The following is a 20,068-nucleotide window of genomic DNA, read 5'->3' on the forward strand; positions in this document are numbered from 1 at the left end:
AAAGATTTTTACAAATCAAGGCTTCGTCAATCTTATTTCTAAGTCTTAATCTAGTTTCTAATTATGCTATAAGCATATTCATGAATTTGTAACATTGTTATTGCAGGACATCTACTGACATGATTTAAGAAGGATTACAACTTACTAATATACTATAAAAATAATAACAATAATAATACCAACAGCAATAATAATAATAATAATAATAATAATAATAATAATAATAATAATAATACTTTACTTACTTACTTACAAATGGCTTTTAAGGAACCCGAAGGTTCATTGCCGCCCTCACATAAGCCCGCCATCGGTCCCTATCCTGTGAAAGATTAATCCAGTCTCTATCATCATATCCCACCTCCCTCAAATCCATTTTAATATTATCCTCCCATCTACGTCTCGGCCTCCCCAAAGGTCTTTTTCCCTCCGGTCTCCCAACTAACACTCTATATGCATTTCTGGATTCGCCCATACGTGCTACATGCCCTGCCCATCGCAAACGTCTGGATTTAATGTTCCTAATTATGTCAGGTGAAGAATACAATGCGTGCAGTTCTGCGTTGTGTAACTTTCTCCATTCTCTTGTAACTTCATCCCTCTTAGCCCCAAATATTTTCCTAAGCACCTTATTCTCAAACACCCTTAACCTATGTTCCTCTCTCAGAGTGAGAGTCTAAGTTTCACAACCATACAGAACAACAGCATAATAATAATAATAATAATAATAATAATAATAATAATAATAATAATAATAATAATGTTCTTAATAGCAATAACGACCTATATGCCTTCACAATTACATATTAGTACTGTACTTCCATGCAAGGTCTAAAGACAAATTTCTCTACAGTACCGTATATGGCATATGATGCAGCAGCAGTCTGTTGACTATGCTTTTAAATTTATTTTGTTTGCTACTTATTATGGAGCTTGGAATTTTATTATACATGTTTATGCGTCTATGTAAAATACTTTCAAAACTTGTGGTAATTCTATGAGTGGACAAATGGATATGACTTGATGTTCTTGTTTAATACTTGTGCTAGTCTGAATTCAATTTGAATTTTGCTTTGTGTTCATGAATGAAAGACACTGTTCCTAGAATATATATAAAGTTCTGCCCGTTCTTATAAGATATATTATAAGAACGGGCAGAACTTTGAGTTCTCTAAAAATTGCTTTACTTTGCGACCTTACAGGTACTTGTTTCGTAATTTTTATAATTTTCTTCTATAGCTTAAAAATTTCCGTAATTTTGCTTGTTGCGCCCCATAAGGGTATGCCATACTGAATCTGGGAATGTATATAGCGAAAATACATAGATCTGAGAACCTCATTAGAGGTTGTTTTGCTTAAAATTCTGAAAGCATATAATTTCTATCATTTTCTCAACATGATAGTTCCAGGTTAAAGCAGAGTCAATCCAGATGCCTAGGAATTTTGTATTTTTAACTTCCATTATGTCTTCACCATTGATTTTGATAGGAGTAGTATTTTGATCGCTGCTATTGTTAAAGAGTATGTAAACTGTCTTACTAACATTCAGTTGTAATTTATTTTGCTGACCCACCATGTTTCTGGAAAATGATGTTTGGGTGTAAGTATTTTACTTGTGGAAGCAAATGATCTTGTAATATGTCCAGATAAATGTTTGCATCAATAGTTCAATGGCCCGATCATGCAACATGGCACACAGGCTATCTCACAAACAATATGAAGAGGATCCCCACATCCGTACGTGTGATTATTCTACTTTCCAGATAAGTGAACTACCGGTAATTCGAGAAAACAATGAGACTCAAATAATCGAGGTCCTTTTCGATGCTGTCCAACATATCAACAGCAAAATTAAATCTGTTTGGCTTTCATCAGGTTCTGGATGCAGCAACTGAAGTTTAGAGCCGAAGATTGTTATGCAACACTTCATGAACGGCAGTTGACGGCGTATGGAACTCCCTGCGTGCCCTCAAAATCGACTTTTTTTATTTTCGCTCAAGTGATACACGAACTCGTTTCATATATTCATTACTTATCGCAGGTCTTTCAGATCCTTGCTGCCAGTTACCATGAATTTGTTGTACCAAGACTGAATGGTGTTTGATAACTACAGTAATGCAATCTTCCTGTAAATGTAGGATGCAGCAGGATGTAGTAACGTGGCTGCAGAATTCCTAGGGAAGTAGAGGGGTGTAGTTGACCATGCGGACCCCATCGGACCTGGTGCTGTAACTGAATCGATAGTTGGTACCGGTTTCCACGATACTTACAGGTGCAGTCCTGAGGACCTCAACAATCGTCCAATAATAAGGTTGACACAATAAGCCTCAGGCTGTGAAGGAAGACTTCGGACCGTCCCCAGTAGGAAAAAAATGGTATTTGCAGATAGTGGGTCCTGTTGGTGCAGCGTTGTGGAGTTTCTTTGTGTTTGGATTGCTGATTTCGTCTTGTTTCGTGCTGTACCTCCATTTTCTGAATAAACATACTCATGGCGTTGCTATGGCAACTACACCACAATTGCAATGCAGAAACCACAAACTGCTATCTTTAGTAGTTTCTGCGTTATTAATGAGTGAAATCCGCCAGAGACTTCAGGAACACTGCTCCATCCTCACTGTTTTGTTTTTCACAGATTTGATGCAGCGCTGGAGGTGGGGCGGCGCATCGCCATGACCAAGTATTGGCGCATGTCCGTGTGTCTGGGAATAGTGCAGATCCTCAACTACGTGGGCTACGGCCTGGCGTTCTGGTACGGCTCCACCCTCATCGAGAGCAACGAGGCGACGCCCGGTGCTGTGTTCACGGTGAGTGCCTCCTCTGCTGACTTGCAGTTTCTGGCAACACGGCGCTGACGTCATGTCGTTGCTGTGCAGGTGGTGTTCAGCGTGGTGGCAGGGGCCTTCTCCCTGGGCAACGCCATGCCCTACATGAGCATCATCAGCACGGCAGTGGGTTCAGCGTCCACTCTGTTCGACATCATCGACCGTGTGCCGAGCATCGACCCATACTCGAATGCTGGACTCAAACCAGACAAAGTTCGGGGCAACATCGAGTTCAAGGACGTGGTATTCTCGTACCCAGCTCGAAAAGACCTTCAGGTACAAAGCTACTTCTGTTTAAAATGAGTAAAGTGTCAATTAATCAAATGTACATAACATTGCATTTTCTCCATTTGTTTTCTAATATGCCAGCAAAAGTCTGTGATGTCATTAGCACTTTTATCTGAAATGTTGGAAACTTTGCAGTTTAGTATTTGCTGAAACTCCTGTACAGAAGATCTATAAATTCCAGTTGTAAGAGATGCTTTGCCAAACAGTCATGTCGTTTACTGGTCTGAAGGTAGTTACTGCTCTTCTTCTTGAAGAATTAGGAATCAAGTTTTTAATTTTTTTTTTTTAACTTCACACCAAGTTTTATTTTCACTTTATTATTATTATTATTATTATTATTATTATTATTATCATCATCATCATCATTATCGTTATTATTATTATTATTATTATTATTATCATCATTATTATTATTATTATTACTACCGGTACTACTACTATTATTATTATTATTATTATTATTATTATTATTATTATTATTACCGGTATTATTATTATTATTATTATTATTACCGGTATTATTATTATTATTATTATTATTATTATTATTATTATTATTATTATTATTATTATTATTATTATTATTATTATTATTATTACGGTATTTAACATTGTCCTTCGTAATTTTTCCGTATTGATAATTTTGCTGAATATGGTAATACGAAATCTCAGAATGAAATCTTTGTTGGATTGTGGTTCCTTTCTTTGCATTTTCATTTCCTCCCAATTCACAATGAGAAGGTAAGTATTCACTACAAGCAACTATTTTTGTAGAAACTTAAGTACAGTAAGTTACATTCATTCATTTAGTGTTCTGTCCAATTTCATAGGAAACAACACAAACAATATGCGCTTTTAAGAGGAAATACAGTTACTTACGTTAGGTTACCAACACGCAACAATGCACTGTGGTATAATAAGAAATTTTATCCATTACTGATTTGAATTCCAGAAATTCCAAGCTGCTCATTATTCGGAAGTTTCAATTGACGATGAGATATAACTTTCGTTGTCCTCGTCCATTATTAAGAAGCAATTTCACACCCTGTATTTCTGCCAGAGAATTGAGAAAAGTCTGCTATTCAAAGGTGCCCGTAAGGAGAGGTTATGGACTCATCTATTGCAGGTGCTGAAGAGGCTGAACCTGCAGATCAGAGCGGGCCAGACGGTGGCGCTGGTGGGGGCGAGCGGCTCAGGCAAGAGCACCGTGGCGTCGCTGCTGCTGCGCCTGTACGATCCCTCGGCAGGCCGGGTGCTGCTGGACGGACAGGACGTGCGCGGCTTGAACCTGGCCTGGCTGCGCAGTCAGATCGGCGTGGTGGCCCAGGAGCCCGCGCTGTTCGGGGTCTCCATCTTCGATAACATCAGCTACGGCTGTGTGGGCGGTGCCGAGTTCCACTCTGTCGTGAAGGCCTCCTCGCAGGCCAACGCTCACGCCTTCATCTCGACCCTGCCACAGGTACACAGAGATCGTAACTTCCTCCTAAATAGGGAAAACACTTTAATGGAATGCAGGTTCTCTTAATGACTTCAATGAATAATCAGTCTAAACAAGATTTTGGAGCTTCATATTTGAAGTAAGCACAATACTATACTTTACTTTAATAAGAGCATTTTCACACTCTTTAATTTTATCGTGGAAATTGTAGACTTGTTTCTTGAGAATATCCTGCAAGAAGTCTATTTCCAGGTCTTCAGAGATTCGGACTATCGGGGTGGTATACAGCCTGAGGCATGTGTTAGTCACGTGACTCAGTCTGTGTTTGCAAAAGTGGGAGCCTTAATCCCTCACTACCCTAGGGAGATATATGCGCCTATCTTGACACTAACACTCTCAAAACAAAAATGTATGTAACTGTTTAGAAATATTAAAAGAACACTATAAAATATAATAATAATAATAATAATAATAATAATAATAATAATAATGTGTATCTAATGCCTACCCACTTCACTTGTGTGATTCAGGTTCCGCATACTGCGGATAGATGGCAGAACTGTGACCCATTTTCAAGTTGCGCACACAACTTTGGCAGGCCACGTATGCATGATGTGTATCTGTGAAGAGTTATGTCGTGTACTAGAGTGAACGTATGTGTAAGTGTAGTGTAGGGAATGGGTGGGGAAGGGAGAAGGAGAAACCCGGTGCCAGCACATAGTCTACTCATGTCGAATAGAACCAAGGGAGCTGTCAGGCTTAACGTCGCCATCTGACGGACGAATCATTATCAACAGTGACATATTTGGGATTTAACCCAGGCATATTGGTGCAAAATTTAGTGGTTACAAGTTGTGCACCGCCATCTCTCCTAGTCCCGAGGTAGAAATTTTACATGAAAATTTCTGACCCCGCCAGGAATCGAACCTGGGTCGGCTAGTCTGAAGGCAGACGTGCTACCACAGAGCTAACTCGGCGGACGCTTAATAATAATAATAATAATAATAATAATAATAATAATAATAATAATAATAGAATTGACATTGTTGCCATTTACTCGGATACTGCGATTGTATTGTTCAGGAATTCATTTTACTTTTAAATGCAAGGGGACCTGACAGCTGTGCCATCTACAACTAGAAGTATAAACTGTAGGCAAACGATACAGTGATCGGTATTTTTTTTTTTTTAATTTTACTTGACGTCAGTCAGTCGGGTATATGTAACAAACTTAGAGGGATGTTGGGGGCAACTCCTTGCTTTATTTCTCTCCTAGTGGCGGCCATGTTTTGGATTTTTACATCCGAAAAATTCATCACTGTTGACTGGCTCTGAACTTGCGATACTAGATCACGTACAGAGGACTGAGTACAATGTCAAAATGTCCTAAACTCAAACTTGCATTCCAGTACAGACTGATTGGGAAATGGAATAGAGAAGAGCAAAGCTCACTGTTGCAGGGTTACGACACAGTGGTGGGGGGTTCAGCCACGACGCAACTGTCTGGGGGGCAGAAGCAGCGGGTTGCCATCGCGAGAGCCTTGATTCGTGACCCGCCCATCCTGATATTCGACGAGGCGACATCGGCACTTGATGCAAAGACTGAGCAGGCCGTGATGGAGACCATCCGGCAGGCCGCCAGCGGACGCACCAGCATCATCATCGCGCACCGGCTGTCCACCGTGTTCGAGGCCGACCGCATCTATGTGCTGAAGGTGAGGAGCTTAGCATAGCATGAAGGGTGAAGGAGTACATCACTTAGGGAACTTGGAGGCCGACCGCATCTATGTGCTGAAGGTGAGGAGCTTAGCATAGCAATGAAGTGTGAAGGAGTGCATCACTTAGGGAACTTGGAGGCCGACCGCATCTATGTGCTGAAGGTGAGGAGCTTAGCATAGCAGTGAAGTGTGAAGGAGTGCATCACTTAGGGAACTTGAAGGCCGACCGCATCTATGTGCTGAAGGTGAGGAGCTTAGCATAGCAATGAAGTGTGAAGGAGTGCATCACTTAGGGGACTTGGAGGCCGACCACATCTATGTGCTGAAGGTGAGGAGCTTAGCATAGCAGTGAAGTGTGAAGGAGTGCATCACTTAGGGAACTTGGAGGCCGACCACATCTATGTGTTGAAGGTGAGGAGCTTAGCATAGCAATGAAGTGTGAAGGAGTGCATCACTTAGGGAACTTGGAGGCCGACCGCATCTATGTGCTGAAGGTGAGGAGCTTAGCATAGCAATGAAGTGTGAAGGAGTGCATCACTTAGGGAACTTGGAGGCCGACCGCATCTATGTGCTGAAGGTGAGGAGCTTAGCATAGCAATGAAGTGTGAAGGAGTGCATCACTTAGGGAACTTGGAGGCCGACCGCATCTATGTGCTGAAGGTGAGGAGCTTAGCATAGCAGTGAAGTGTGAAGGAGTGCATCACTTAGGGAACTTGGAGGCCGACCGCATCTATGTGCTGAAGGTGAGGAGCTTAGCATAGCAATGAAGTGTGAAGGAGTGCATCACTTAGGGAACTTGGAGGCCGACCGCATCTATGTGCTGAAGGTGAGGGGCTTAGCATAGCAGTGAAGTGTGAAGGAGTGCAGCACTTAGGGAACTCGGCTGTGCTGTTGCAGGACGGTGCGGTGCTGGAGCAGGGCACCCACGCCGAGCTGCTGGCACTGCGTGGACGATACTGCGCCCTGGTGGAAGCCCAGAGAACCCACACAGACGACATCGAGTAAGTATGCTGTTTCGTAGACTGTACAGTACCCGAGATGAATTTTCTTTTATAAATGAATCTCAGGTTGAGGTAGTTGCTGCTGCTGCTCTTGTTCACCTTAAATTTCCATACAGAAATGTTGCTTTCATGAAGATAATTCGAAGTTTTCCATACATTCATTAACACTACAAAAATATTGTTTTAGTATTTTTTTTTTTTTTACTTTTAATCTAAATTTACAATAATTTAAGACATAACATATTTTTACGAACAAATTATATGTATAATAGTAAATCCTTATGTAACACATCAAATATTCATATGTATGAGGTCTCACCCACCTCATTGAATATTACACGACTAATATGAACTAGTCAATTGTATTAGTACTATTAAATACGAGAAAAATTCGTACCGGCACCGGGAATCGAACCCAGGACCTCTCAGCTCTGCGCGCTGAGCGCTCTTACCAACTGAGCCATGCCGGGACACGATCCACGGCGCCGGCCGAACCCCTCTCGTAATGCTTTTTACGGCCTTACTACCTGCACTTGAGATGATACACGATAGTTCATATTAGTCGTGTAATATTCAATGAGGTGGGCGAGACCTCACACATATGAATATTTGATGTATTAACTGTTAGCAGTTGTCATGAAACTGATGTTGAATATGGCCATAAAGTCGTTTAAATATGCGCTCCTGCATACATGATGTGTATCATCTCAAGTGCAGGTAGTAAGGCCGTAAAAAGCATTACGAGAGGGTTCGGCCGGCGCCGTGGATCATGTCCCGGCATGGCTCAGTTGGTAAGAGCGCTCAGCGCGCAGAGCTGAGAGGTCCTGGGTTCAATTCCCGGAGCCGGTACGAATTTTTCTCGTATTTAATAGCAATCCTTTTGTATAACTAAGTTTCGTTTCTTGGATGTTCTTATATTATTTAAATGAATTGCTTTATAGTTGCTAGCAGCGCTTATTGGGTACATTTTTGAGTGCATTGTGTTGCATTTCATCCTGTAATGCTTCGGGACAAACAAATGTTACGAGAAATTCGTTCTTCAGAAAAGTGTTTCACGAGTGAATGATTTACAACAGAGTACATTTTCAGTAATTTTTTTTTTTTTTCAATTTTTAAGTACCAATACTTCATTTTCAATAATAGTGCTGGTATTTAATATGTTCAAAGACAGCATGGATAAGTGTGATGGAAAGTATATACCAAGGCTCAATTTTTAAAATAAATGCTGAGTCTTGCATTTCTGGGAACCCTAATCACCCTTCATGTCGATGTTTTACTGTGACGTCATCTGCGTGAGGGATATGATCGGCTTGCCCTTGATTGGGTACATAAATTTGATGTTGCAGAGACGAACCAGAGCTTCCTGCCAAGACCAGCAAGCCGGACAAAGCAGCAGTTGTGAGGGTCAGAATGTCGTCATGTGGGGACCTGGAGGAGGAGCTGCACATAGAGTTCAAAGAGGTGGGACACACCACACGCAGAACTGTTGTCACACATACTTTGAGATTTTTGTTGTAATTTTTGTGTACATTTTTATCTTTCATAGGAACAAAATAATTTTCGATAGCATTACATTTGTGCGTAGTTTAAGCCAGATAGTCGTAAGTGGATTCCTGCAAGGTGACTGGGTTGGAGAATAGTCCCAATGTGACCCATGCATGTCGTAATGGGTATCCAGTGCTTGGGGGTGTAACTAGGCCACCCTGTCCCCTGGAGGCCTAAATGTAGAGACTGGTCCTTCAGATTGGAGGTTTAGTGTGAAGGTTGACAACCTCGCACCATAAAAAACCATTACCTCGAAACCTGAAATTAAGTCTCGGTTATAAGGAAGGACAAGCTAGAAGTGATTGCAGCTGAGACATGAATACTGGAACTATTACAGCAATTGGAAGAATACCATACAAGAAACGAGATGACATGGGAAAGCAATATTGGATATGAAAACACATGCAATGCTCTATAGCAAGAAAGGAGGAGGATACATGAGCAAGGGGTAGCCTTCATAGTGGATAATGGAGTCGAAAGTAACATACAGGTACTACATTTTAAGGCTATCAGTAAAAGAATATGCATGTAAAGATTAAAAACTAGATTATTCAGTGTCACAATTTTAAACACATACCGGTACGACAAAATTCTAAATAATGATAAGATAGTAATGAGAGAGACTTAATGCCCAGATTGGTCAGGAAGACCAGATTGGTGTAACTACTATTGGTCAGGAAGATATATATATATATATATATATATATATATTGGGACTATAGGAAAACATAGCCTCCATGAAATCACAAATGACAATGGACAGAAGCTAATAGACTTTTCTAGTAGCAAAGGGATGTGGTCATTAGCTGCACATAAAGATGCACATCAGCAGACAAGGATTTCACCAAGGGGACAGGACAAATAGTAAACCAGATTGATCACATGTTAATCAATAAGAGACATGAAATGGAACAAACATTTTGGATCTTAAATCCTTTGGAGGAGCCAACCGTGGATCTGACAATTACTAGCAAGGACAAGTTTTTCAGTGGCTGCCACATAAATAGGAATAGAAGGTGAACAAACTTAACATGAACAACTTGAAGAATGACGAAAATAAGAGTTTCAAAGAACAATGGGAGAGAGATTAAAGGAAACAAACAGAAGAAGAGAATGGAAATAATTGAGAGAATATCAAGAAAATAGTGATAGAAGTCACGAAGAGTGTTACAGGTAATGACAGTAAGTTAGTAGGAATTGGTTTGATGAGGAGTACAATCAGGCAAATAAAGCACATGGCAGACCAACCAGAGCAAGGCGGATGAATATGAAGCTAAACAAAGAAAGCGGAGAAAATCTGCAGGAAAAGAAAAGAGCGCATTTTAACTCAAAGATATTGGAAATAGAAAAGCTTTTCAGAAAGAATGAGCTAAAATCAGCTTATAAGAGAATAGATAGCATAATAGAAGCTTATGTAAGGATAAATATGGGAATATACTAGTTGATTTAGATTATATAAAAAATAGATGGAAAGAGTACTTTGAAGAACTCCTAAACCCAATCAACCCTCAAATAGGGGACGAAATGTTGACAGAGGATGATAATATAGTTGTAGAACCATCTTAAATACTGGATATTAGTCTATCCATTCAAGAGTTGAGATGTAACAAGGCAGTGGGAATTGATGTATAAGCTAGGGGGATATCTTGAAACAACAAATATTGTACATAAATTGATATTACAAATATGGGACCTGGAAGTCATACCACAGGAATGGTGTAAGAGTGAATTCTGTCCCATTTATAATAAAAGGGGACAAATTAAATTGTAAAAACTTCAGAGGCATTTCTCTTGTATCTACAGCTTACAAGATACATACAACTGTCCTTAAAACTTGGTATTGACATTTTATACTACCGGTTGTTTTGTATGGTTGTGAAACTTGAGAGAGGTTCAGAGGTTAAGGGTGTTCGAGAATAAGGTGCTTAGAAAAATATTTGGGGCTAAGAAGGATGAAGTTACAGGAGAATGAAGAAAGTTACACAACGCAGAACTGCACGCATTGTATTCTTCACCTAACATAATTAGAGATGTTTGAGATGGGCAGGGCATGTAGCACGTATGGGTGAATCTAGAAATGCATATAGAGTGTTAGTTGGAAGACCTGAGAGGAAAAGACCTTTGGAGAGGCCAAGGGGTAGATGGAAGGATAATATTAAAATGTATTTGAGGGAGGTGGGATATGATGACTGGATTAATCTTGCTCAGGATAGGGACCAATGGCGGGCTTATGTGAGGGCGGCAATGAACGTTCGGGTTCCTTAAAAGGTATAAGTAAGTTTGTAAGGTATTGATATTTATGAAGTATTTGTGGATTTTAAGCAGCATATGACAGCATGAGGCCCTGATTTAATTCAAAATACCAGCTAAATGAATACGAATGGTTAACACCACAGCACAAGTAAAAACACAGCCAGAGTTGACAAATCAGCTGCAAGCGAAGAATGGATTAAAGCTAGGAGATGGACTGGCGCCAATCGTATTTAATCTGACTCTGGAATAGGTAGCCTATATCATCAGGAAAGTGGATCTGTCCAGTTAGTAGGGCACACTGATGAATCAATATGTTGGGAAGATCCAGAAGGCAGTGGGAGAGAAAGCTAAGGAGGTGGAACTGAGTATAGACACTAATAAAACTGAAGTAGTAGTGCAAGCCAGGAACCAGATAGTGAAAAAATACTTCAATTAAATAATACAGATGTAGAAAGCCTGGAAAACTTTAGATACCTGGGATCAGTCTTAAAGAAACAAAATGTTGAATCAGTTGAAATCCAAGAAAGGATACACATGGCCAACAGTGCATGAATCATCTGTTTAGGTCAAGATATAACAAAATAAGGATACGGTATATAAAACAAAGATCAGACCAATGCTGTGCTATGGATGGATTTCCTGTAAAATGGAGGAAATGTGGGACAGCTTGGAGAGGGAGATCTTAAGATGGATTTATGGTCCGTTTCAGGATAAGATATAATAGTATAGTAGGCCTATAGTATTTATTAGCTGTCATTATAGCGAAAGCTAATTGTCAAATTAAACGTGTGAAATTATCGTGCAAAAATGAAAATGATTCTATTACAACACTAAAGATAAAACAAAACGATCACAAATACTCCTCAGAGTTTACAATTGAGAGTCAATATTATCAAAAATAGGGTAATATCTAGATGAAAATTGTAACACACTGATCACAAATATTATTTGATATGCTCCGTTTATGTATAATAAAACAAGAATTAACAATTTATGAGTATGTAAGTATATAACTTATATAAAGGTGTTAAAGTTTCCAAATTTATTAAATTAAGACGACTGCAGTGGGCAGGACATGTTATAAGAATGGCGGAAGAGAGGAAAGCCTTATCTCAACAAATTTATAGTAAAAGGAAGATTGGAAAACCAAGGAAGAGATGGGAGGGTGAAGTGTTCAGACTACTGGAGATACGGGCATGGAAAACAAAGGCTGGAGATAGAGAATATTGGAGGTGATGTATAGAGGTAGGGGAGGCCAAAGCTCAATTTGTGGTGTAGTATTATAAGTGAACTTTGTCCAGTTAATTAACTTCATCTTCTACATTGCTCTTGATGCATGTTTTTGTTTACTTCTGCTACGTTTATGTTACTTTTGTTGATCAGTTTTGTTTTGCCGTTTTACAAGTATAGTTGAGGATCTGAATCCTAAAACATGCTAATTATATTTTTACAACTTTCAGAAGCAGCAGAAAACTGAGCACCTGGTTAATATTTGAGTGTTTGATTCTGATTTCTCCAGATTATGTAATAGGCACCAGAAAGTCTATTTTAAAAGTAGAAGAAACATTTTGATAGTTTTCTTGTGTACTTGTATGTTAAATTTGGCATGATTTAGCTGCAGATGCATGCGGATAAGTGCACAGTCTTTCAAATAATGTCTCCAACAGTCAGACAAAGAAATGAAAAGAGAATAGCTTTCTTTTAGTAATATTGTAGGGCAAATTATGTATTTTACTTTTATTTTATATTATGATACTTTCCAGCTTTATTCGTGAACATTTTAATCACGAGTTTTGCTGGTTTGATAGGCATGCCCATATCGTTTGGCTTCTCATTGGCAAAGGCTGCCAGACACCCAGATGTCATTTACGTGAGACTCGTTGCAGTTCTTTGTCTTGTAGTTTGGAATTGTAAATGTTTCCTTTCCTCCATTTAATGTTGACTTAAAGTATTTTATCATAGAACCTCTTCCTTGCACTAAATCGAACTTCTGCTGCGCAAGCTGATCCACTTTCTTGGTGTTGTGACGCTTTCTGTTTAGCATTTTATTCCTTCAGTGATAGTGACATCTGTGTCACACAGAAGAAAACAGCGTGTAATACTACCACACTTCCCATTTTTAGCTAATGTATGTATATGAGAACCGACATAGTCCAATTACTGCTTTGCCCATGTAAAACTTTTCAGTTCTTTTACAGTTTCTGGAAGTTCATCTTCTAGGGATATATTTTATAACATTTTGCTTCCAAAAATATTAATTTTTCCTCCGCTTTTCACGAATGTCACATTCTGATTCACTTGAAGACATGATGGATACAAGTCTCTAAATTTAGCATTAAAATAAATAGCAATCACCTTTAGATTTTTTCAATTAAAAAAATAAAGAGCTACTGACTGTTGATCTTAAACCTGAATTGAATCGTGCTGACTTCTGGAGCTTTCAGAAACTATTTTACATCATATTAACCACATGGACATAGAATGGTTTAAAATTCAGCTGGTTTCTCATGAGACCAATAAACCTGACAAAGACAAGAATTAGACTGTTTTCACAACGCGATAACATGCCCGGAGACACCACCATACCAAATATGTGCTTAACTGACTTTCCCAGTTTTTGGAGTCGGTATGTTTTAGAATTCACGTCGTCCTCGATTTTACGTACAATGTTTTTTCTAGTCGTACACAATCACTTGCAGAGCGTGAAGGACGAACCAGACAGAGGGGGGAACCCGATGTGGAGGCTGATCCTGCTGAATGCCCCGGAGTGGAGGTCTCTGTCACTCGGCATGTTGTGCTGCACTTGCACTGGCGTCATCATGCCCGTTATTGCCATTTTCTACGGAGAGATGCTCCGTGTGAGTCAAACATATTCCATATGCCTTGTGTGGTGAATTCACGAGAAAACGAGCGTCAAAAGTGCAGATGCACAGAATGAATGAATGAATAAATAAATAATAATAATAATATAATAATAATAATAATAATAATAATAGCTGCTGCTGCTACTGTTATTATATTGTTATTTTTATTGCCAGTAGGTACCGTAAACTGGGGTAAAGAGGATCACATGTGGTAAAGTGGATCATATGTGTATTGCCTAGATAAGGCAGCGCCACATGGATCACACATGAAAAGAAAATCTTTCTTCTATAAATGCCACTAAAAATAGTTTTCTTTGCATGTGTGATCCATGTGGCACTGACTTATCTAACAATACACATATGATCCACTTTACCACATGTGATCCTCTTTACCCCAGTTTACGGTATACCTGGAGTACATGATTTTACTATTGTCAATGTTGAATCTAATCTTGCAAATTGATTATTGTTATTAAAATTAATTACATTTATGTTACAAGTTAAGATTCTCAGTTGCTCAGGTTGGTTCTTAAAAGAACCATTTGTTTTAAGTTGTGTATCATTATATAGACCTTTTTGCTGTTAGAGAAAACGCCCAGGGTGCACCACGAGGAGGTAGGTACCTTATTTTACAGCTAAATTAAACATCAAGGGACATTTTAAAAATACCAAAGACCAAAGACCAAGAAATGAAGCGAAATTTTCGTCAAATAAAGAGGTTATCGCAGCAGCAGAAAGCTTTTTTTGCAGACCTCGAGGAATCTGTGTACAAGGAGGGTATAGCAGCATTGCAGCACTGAGTGTGAATCTCAAGGGGAATTATGTTGAGAAGTAAAGATTGTTTCAGAATAATCCTAGTTTAATTTCTATGTCAGGCTATGAACTTTTCAAAAAACCCTCTTTATGTGTCAATATGTACTATTGATATACAGATACAGTAAGGCAACTATGTATACCAATATCGTAGATTTGTAGTTTACAACATTACTTATTTAGAGAAGCCTAGATTGCGTGCTTAACTTTCTCCTTCCTGAAATGTAAACATGAACACTACCCACGAATCTTGTTTCCACATTTGCTCGACTAAGAGCAGTGTTGCGCCTGCAGACTTTCCAGCTGAAGGGGGCGGAGCTGCTCTCGAAGGCGCAGTTGTGGGCCTGCATGTTCCTGGTGCTCGCAGTGGCTGCTGGTATTGCTTACTTCATGCAAACGGTTGCCATGACCACGGCTGCTGAACACCTGGTGAAGCGACTGCGCGTGCTGGCCTTCTCGAACATCTTGTGCCAGTCCGTGAGCTGGCTGGACCGTGATGAGAACTCGCCCCACAAGCTGAGCACCTGCCTGGCACGTGACGCGCCCCTTGTCAAGTCCGTGAGTATTGTGGGATGCAGGGGTGGTGAGCTTTTTGTTGGGATTGTAAATTACTATTGACAACACTCAGTCATTTTGTAGAAGACGTAAAAAAGAATAAAATGCAGTTGTAAGTGTGAAAATTTAAATGCTTGTGTGTATGGGCACTGACTATGGGCATGTTTGGTTGCTCGAGCATACCCTGAAAAGAAAGTGGACACACCCAGCATACCTGGTCATGTAATTTTCTTGATGTTATTATTATTGTTGTTGTTGTTACAACCTGACTTTACTTATATTATAGCAGTTTTAGTTGATATGAGAATATGTTAATAAGTAGATATTAAACTCAACGCAACAATCAAAATGTTTTCTTTCCTTGTGGAGCTATCATATTCTCAGACAGGCTTGATAACAAACAGTACAACATGAAACTCGTGAAGATGGAAAGGTTTTAATACATAAAAAATTAATTAATTGGAATAAATAAATAAACAAATAATTAAAAATTAATTAATTACCGTGCTTAATACGGACAAGCAAAATATAACAAATAACTACGTAAGTAAATAAATAAACAATTAAAATATAAATAATAAACAATAAGTAAATAAAAATAAATGAATAAATGAAAATAAATAAAAAAAAATGAAAAAAACAAAACTAAATATGTAAAAAAATGACGATAAATAAACAAAAATAAATAAATAAGGATAAAAATAAGGGTTTGGAATAATAATTTCACATATTATTTGTCACGGAAGAGGAAAAACGAAGCATTCAGAAATCTAAGAATAATAAATAAATAAAAATAAAAAATAAAAAAAAATAAAAAGTAACAATAAATAAAAATGTTTAATTAAATCAATAAAAATAAAAAAAAATAAACAAATGTAAATAAATACATAAATAAATAAATATTAATAAATTTAATCGATAAATAAATATATCAATAAATAAAAATAAATTACTAATTAAAAATAGTTTAATAAAAGACATTTCAGTCATTAGACAATTACAAAAATTGCAATAGGCATTGTCCTATGCAAATAAGACCAGACATTAATAATTAAAAATAAGTGAATGAAATAAATAAACATAAACTAAGAAAGAAATGTAAATAAATAAATAATAAAAGTAAATAAAAATAAAATAAAATAAACACAAATAAATCAGATAATTAGTTAATAAATAAATAAAAATATAGTAGATGAATAAAAATTAAATAAGCAAATAAAAATTAAATAAGCAAATAAAAATGAAATAAATATTGTACACAAGTATCTATCAAAGATTTCGTGGCTCGACTTAAAGATATAAAACTGTAAAAGTTTAGGTTTTGCAATACTGAGATCTGGGATAAAAAATAAAAAAGTCAACCAAATCTCAAAAAATAAATAAATGTATAAACAGAAAATAAATAAATACGTAAATAAATAAAAAATTAAATTAATAAGTAAATAAATAAATAATAAATAATTTAATGAATACCGGTACATAAATAAATAAAAATAAAAATTAAATAAAAAATAAAATAAATAAAAATAAATATATAATAAATCATTACAACAGAATAAATACAAATAAATGAGTACATAAGTAAATAAAAAATAAATAAAATACACAAGATGTATCAAAACAAGTGGAAAAGCTCTGGGAAATTGATAGAGAACCTGAAAACAAAAAAAAAAAAAAAAGTTCATATAAACATATGGTAAATTTCGCTTAGTTTTTTAAATAATTGATTAAATGGCGATCTTACTCGTGTTAATTGTGTAAGCATGTGCGGCTTACAGCTGTTTCGGTGCTTCTTCACACCATCCTCAGAGCCTACTAGGTCTCAGCGTCTTAATCAATTATTTATATTCAAGTGTTAAAAGTAGTGTACGAAAGATTCAACATGGATTAGTTTTTTAGTTACAGTTAATGTCTGTGATGTAGCCTATACAATATCTGTGATTATAAACAAGCCACATGTTACTTTCTTCTGTATTCACTTCGTTGTTTATTTGTTTTGTATTCAAAGCCACTTGATGACAGTTGCCATACGAAATAAACAGAAGGCATGCCGGTATGCTAGAACTTTTATTGATAATTGTGAAAAATTTGTTATTTTGAGTGTAATAATTACAAGTAATTAAATTCAAAATCAGCAATTCCCTAATAAACGGATAGCTCGCGAGGAACCGACATCCTGGCCTGCTCATTCTCCTGACCTCAATCCATTGGATTTCTACTTACGAGGTCATTCAAAGGCCATTGTGTATTTCATATCTGTTCATAACGTGGAAATTCTTCGCCAGCGACTTGAAGGATGTCAGCAGATACGACAGACGCCTGTAATATGGAAGAGAGTAAAGCAGTTGATGATGCAGCGCTCAGAAGCCTGTATTAGGGCTCATGGTGACCATTTTGAACACTTTGTGTAGAAGTTAGAAGTTTCCGTATGAGAAAAAAGTATTGTAAATTGTAAATTAAACTTTATCATCACAAATATTATGTACACAACAAACAATGACTGTAACTAAAAAAACTAAGCGAAATTTACCATGTTTATATGAACCTTTTTGCTTATTTTCAGGTCTTCTATCAATTCCTCAGAGCTTTCTCGCATGTTTTGATACACCCTATATAAATAAGTCAATAAAAATGAATAATAAATAAAATAAATAAATAAAAATAACAAACAAATAAATAAAAATAAATAAGTATTACTCGACCAAGCCAATGGAGTCTTGCAACCCGGAGCCATGACGCTATGCTCCTGCGTTTGTAATGCCGCATCGTGATAGTTCACATTACGCCTGCGGCTCCATTCGCCTCGGTCGAGTAATAATGTATAATTAAATATAAATCAAAAATAAATAAGTAAATAAAAATAATAAATAAATAAATCCGTGGGAGTTCCTTGTCACTATTGTTATTTGATATATCAAAGAGTATACAATGAGATTTTAACATTCAGCATTAATTTATTTGGAGACTACCAATGCATGAGTTTTTGTATATTTGTTTAGTTAATTATTACATTCCCCTTTATTGAACTGCATGTTACTTGGTGTAAAGTAATGGCCCTGCTGCAGGCTGCAGGACTGCGCGCCGGCCACATGCTGGGGGCTCTGGTCACGCTGCTGACGGCCCTTGCTGTGGCCTTCGCATTCGGCTGGAAGCTGGCTCTTCTGGTGACGGCTGTTGCGCCCTTCCTGGTGTGGGCCAGCAAAGTGCAGACAGAAATCAGCAGGCGCTACCAACGGCTTGACACAGTGCGCATGCGGCAGGCTGGCAAGGTAGGAGGTACCAGCGGCTTGACACAGTGCGCATGCGGCAGGCTGGCAAGGTAGGAGGTACCAGCGGCTTGACACAGTGCGCTTGTGGCAGGCTGGCAAGATAGGAGGTACCAGCAGCTTGACACAGTGCGCATGCGGCAGGCTGGCAAGGTAGGAGGTACCAGCGGCTTGACACAGTGCGCATGCGGCAGGCTGGCAAGGTAGGAGGTACCAGCGGCTTGACACAGTGCGCTTGTGGCAGGCTGGCAAGGTAGGAGGTACCAGCGGCTTGACACAGTGCGCTTGTGGCAGGCTGGCAAGGTAGGAGGTACCAGCGGCTTGACACAGTGCGCATGCGGCAGGCTGGCAAGGTAGGAGGTACCAGCGGCTTGACACAGTGTGCTTGCGGCAGGCTGGCAAGGTAGGAGGTACCAGCGGCTTGACACAGTGCGCATGCGGCAGGCTGGCAAGGTAGGAGGTACCAGCAGCTTGACACAGTGTGCATGTGGCAGGCTGGCAAGGTAGGAGGTACCAGCGGCTTGACACAGTGCGCATGCGGCAGGCTGGCAAGGTAGGAGGTACCAGCGGCTTGACACAGTGTGCATGCGTCAGGCTGGCAAAGTAGGAGGTACCAGCGGCTTGACACAGTGTGCATGCGGCAGGCTGGCAAGGTAGGAGGTACCAGCGGCTTGACATAGTGCGCATGCGGCAGGCTGGCAAAGTAGGAGGTACCAGCGGCTTGACACAGTGTGCATGCGGCAGGCTGGCAAGGTAGGAGGTACCAGCGTCAGTTATGAAGAACGAAAATATCAATGAAGACGTTGAAATTCTGTAATGGCAAATAATTTTTTCTTTTCAGTGGCATCAGGCTAGTGGTATTTAAACCATTCTCCTTGGAGCATTCCAGTACAATGCTGTTAGATCTCTGTGCGGTACATTGACTGAAGTGATTCGAATCGATTATACAGTGTGTTTCAAAATTAGAGGGCATAATTTCAGGTATGTATTCCCCATATGTAGATAACACAAAAAGTTCATTACAACATGTGTCTGGAAATGCTTGGTTTCCGAGTTATGGCCTTCAAAACAGTGACATTCACTGGAATGGTTTTCCTTCCCGCAGGTAGATGCCATGACATAAGATATTAGCAGAGGACACTCTGACAGTTAATTCCGAGGCGAAGGGTACATGGACTGCTGTTTGGCGTTGTACTGTGCGACATGATGTACTCAAATCGGAAGCTGGCAGAAGTGCGCTTCATGTACGGTAAGGCGGACAGCAATGCTGCGCTGGCTCGTCGTTTGTACCAGGAGAGGTACCCTTATCGATGGATAGGTAGAGGTGGCCCAATTGCTTGGCCTCCACGCTCACCTGATTTGAACCCTATCGATTTCTACTTGTGAAGCCATTTAAAATCATAGTGTAGTTGTCTCCTGTGCCTGACATGGAATCCCTTCGGAATCGAATTGTGACAGGTTGTGAGGAAATACGCAATACTCCTGGAATTTAGGATCGTGTTCGCAGG

General features: G+C 38.9%; 1 protein-coding gene and 1 non-coding gene across 8 annotated transcripts in view; one reads left to right on the plus strand and one right to left on the minus strand.

The window, feature by feature from the left end:
- The window catches only part of LOC138700874 (ATP-dependent translocase ABCB1-like), a 73,204-nt gene that overhangs the window by 37,240 nt on the left and 15,896 nt on the right, over window positions 1-20,068 (plus strand). For all 7 annotated transcript variants that reach the window (XM_069827258.1, XM_069827260.1, XM_069827262.1 and 4 more), the window contains 9 exons: window positions 2,630-2,801; window positions 2,871-3,095; window positions 4,234-4,566; window positions 6,006-6,260; window positions 7,161-7,264; window positions 8,611-8,725; window positions 13,762-13,920; window positions 15,034-15,297; window positions 18,360-18,563. In XM_069827258.1, coding sequence (XP_069683359.1) covers window positions 2,630-2,801; window positions 2,871-3,095; window positions 4,234-4,566; window positions 6,006-6,260; window positions 7,161-7,264; window positions 8,611-8,725; window positions 13,762-13,920; window positions 15,034-15,297; window positions 18,360-18,563 — 1,831 coding nt within the window. The remainder of the gene's footprint in view (window positions 1-2,629; window positions 2,802-2,870; window positions 3,096-4,233; window positions 4,567-6,005; window positions 6,261-7,160; window positions 7,265-8,610; window positions 8,726-13,761; window positions 13,921-15,033; window positions 15,298-18,359; window positions 18,564-20,068) is intronic.
- TRNAC-GCA (transfer RNA cysteine (anticodon GCA)) lies at window positions 7,659-7,734 on the minus strand. Its single transcript has one exon. It is a non-coding gene; the product is annotated as a tRNA-Cys (tRNA).

The sequence above is a fragment of the Periplaneta americana genome, chromosome 6 (assembly GCF_040183065.1).
Source record: "Periplaneta americana isolate PAMFEO1 chromosome 6, P.americana_PAMFEO1_priV1, whole genome shotgun sequence".
Lineage (NCBI taxonomy): Eukaryota > Metazoa > Arthropoda > Insecta > Blattodea > Blattidae > Periplaneta > Periplaneta americana.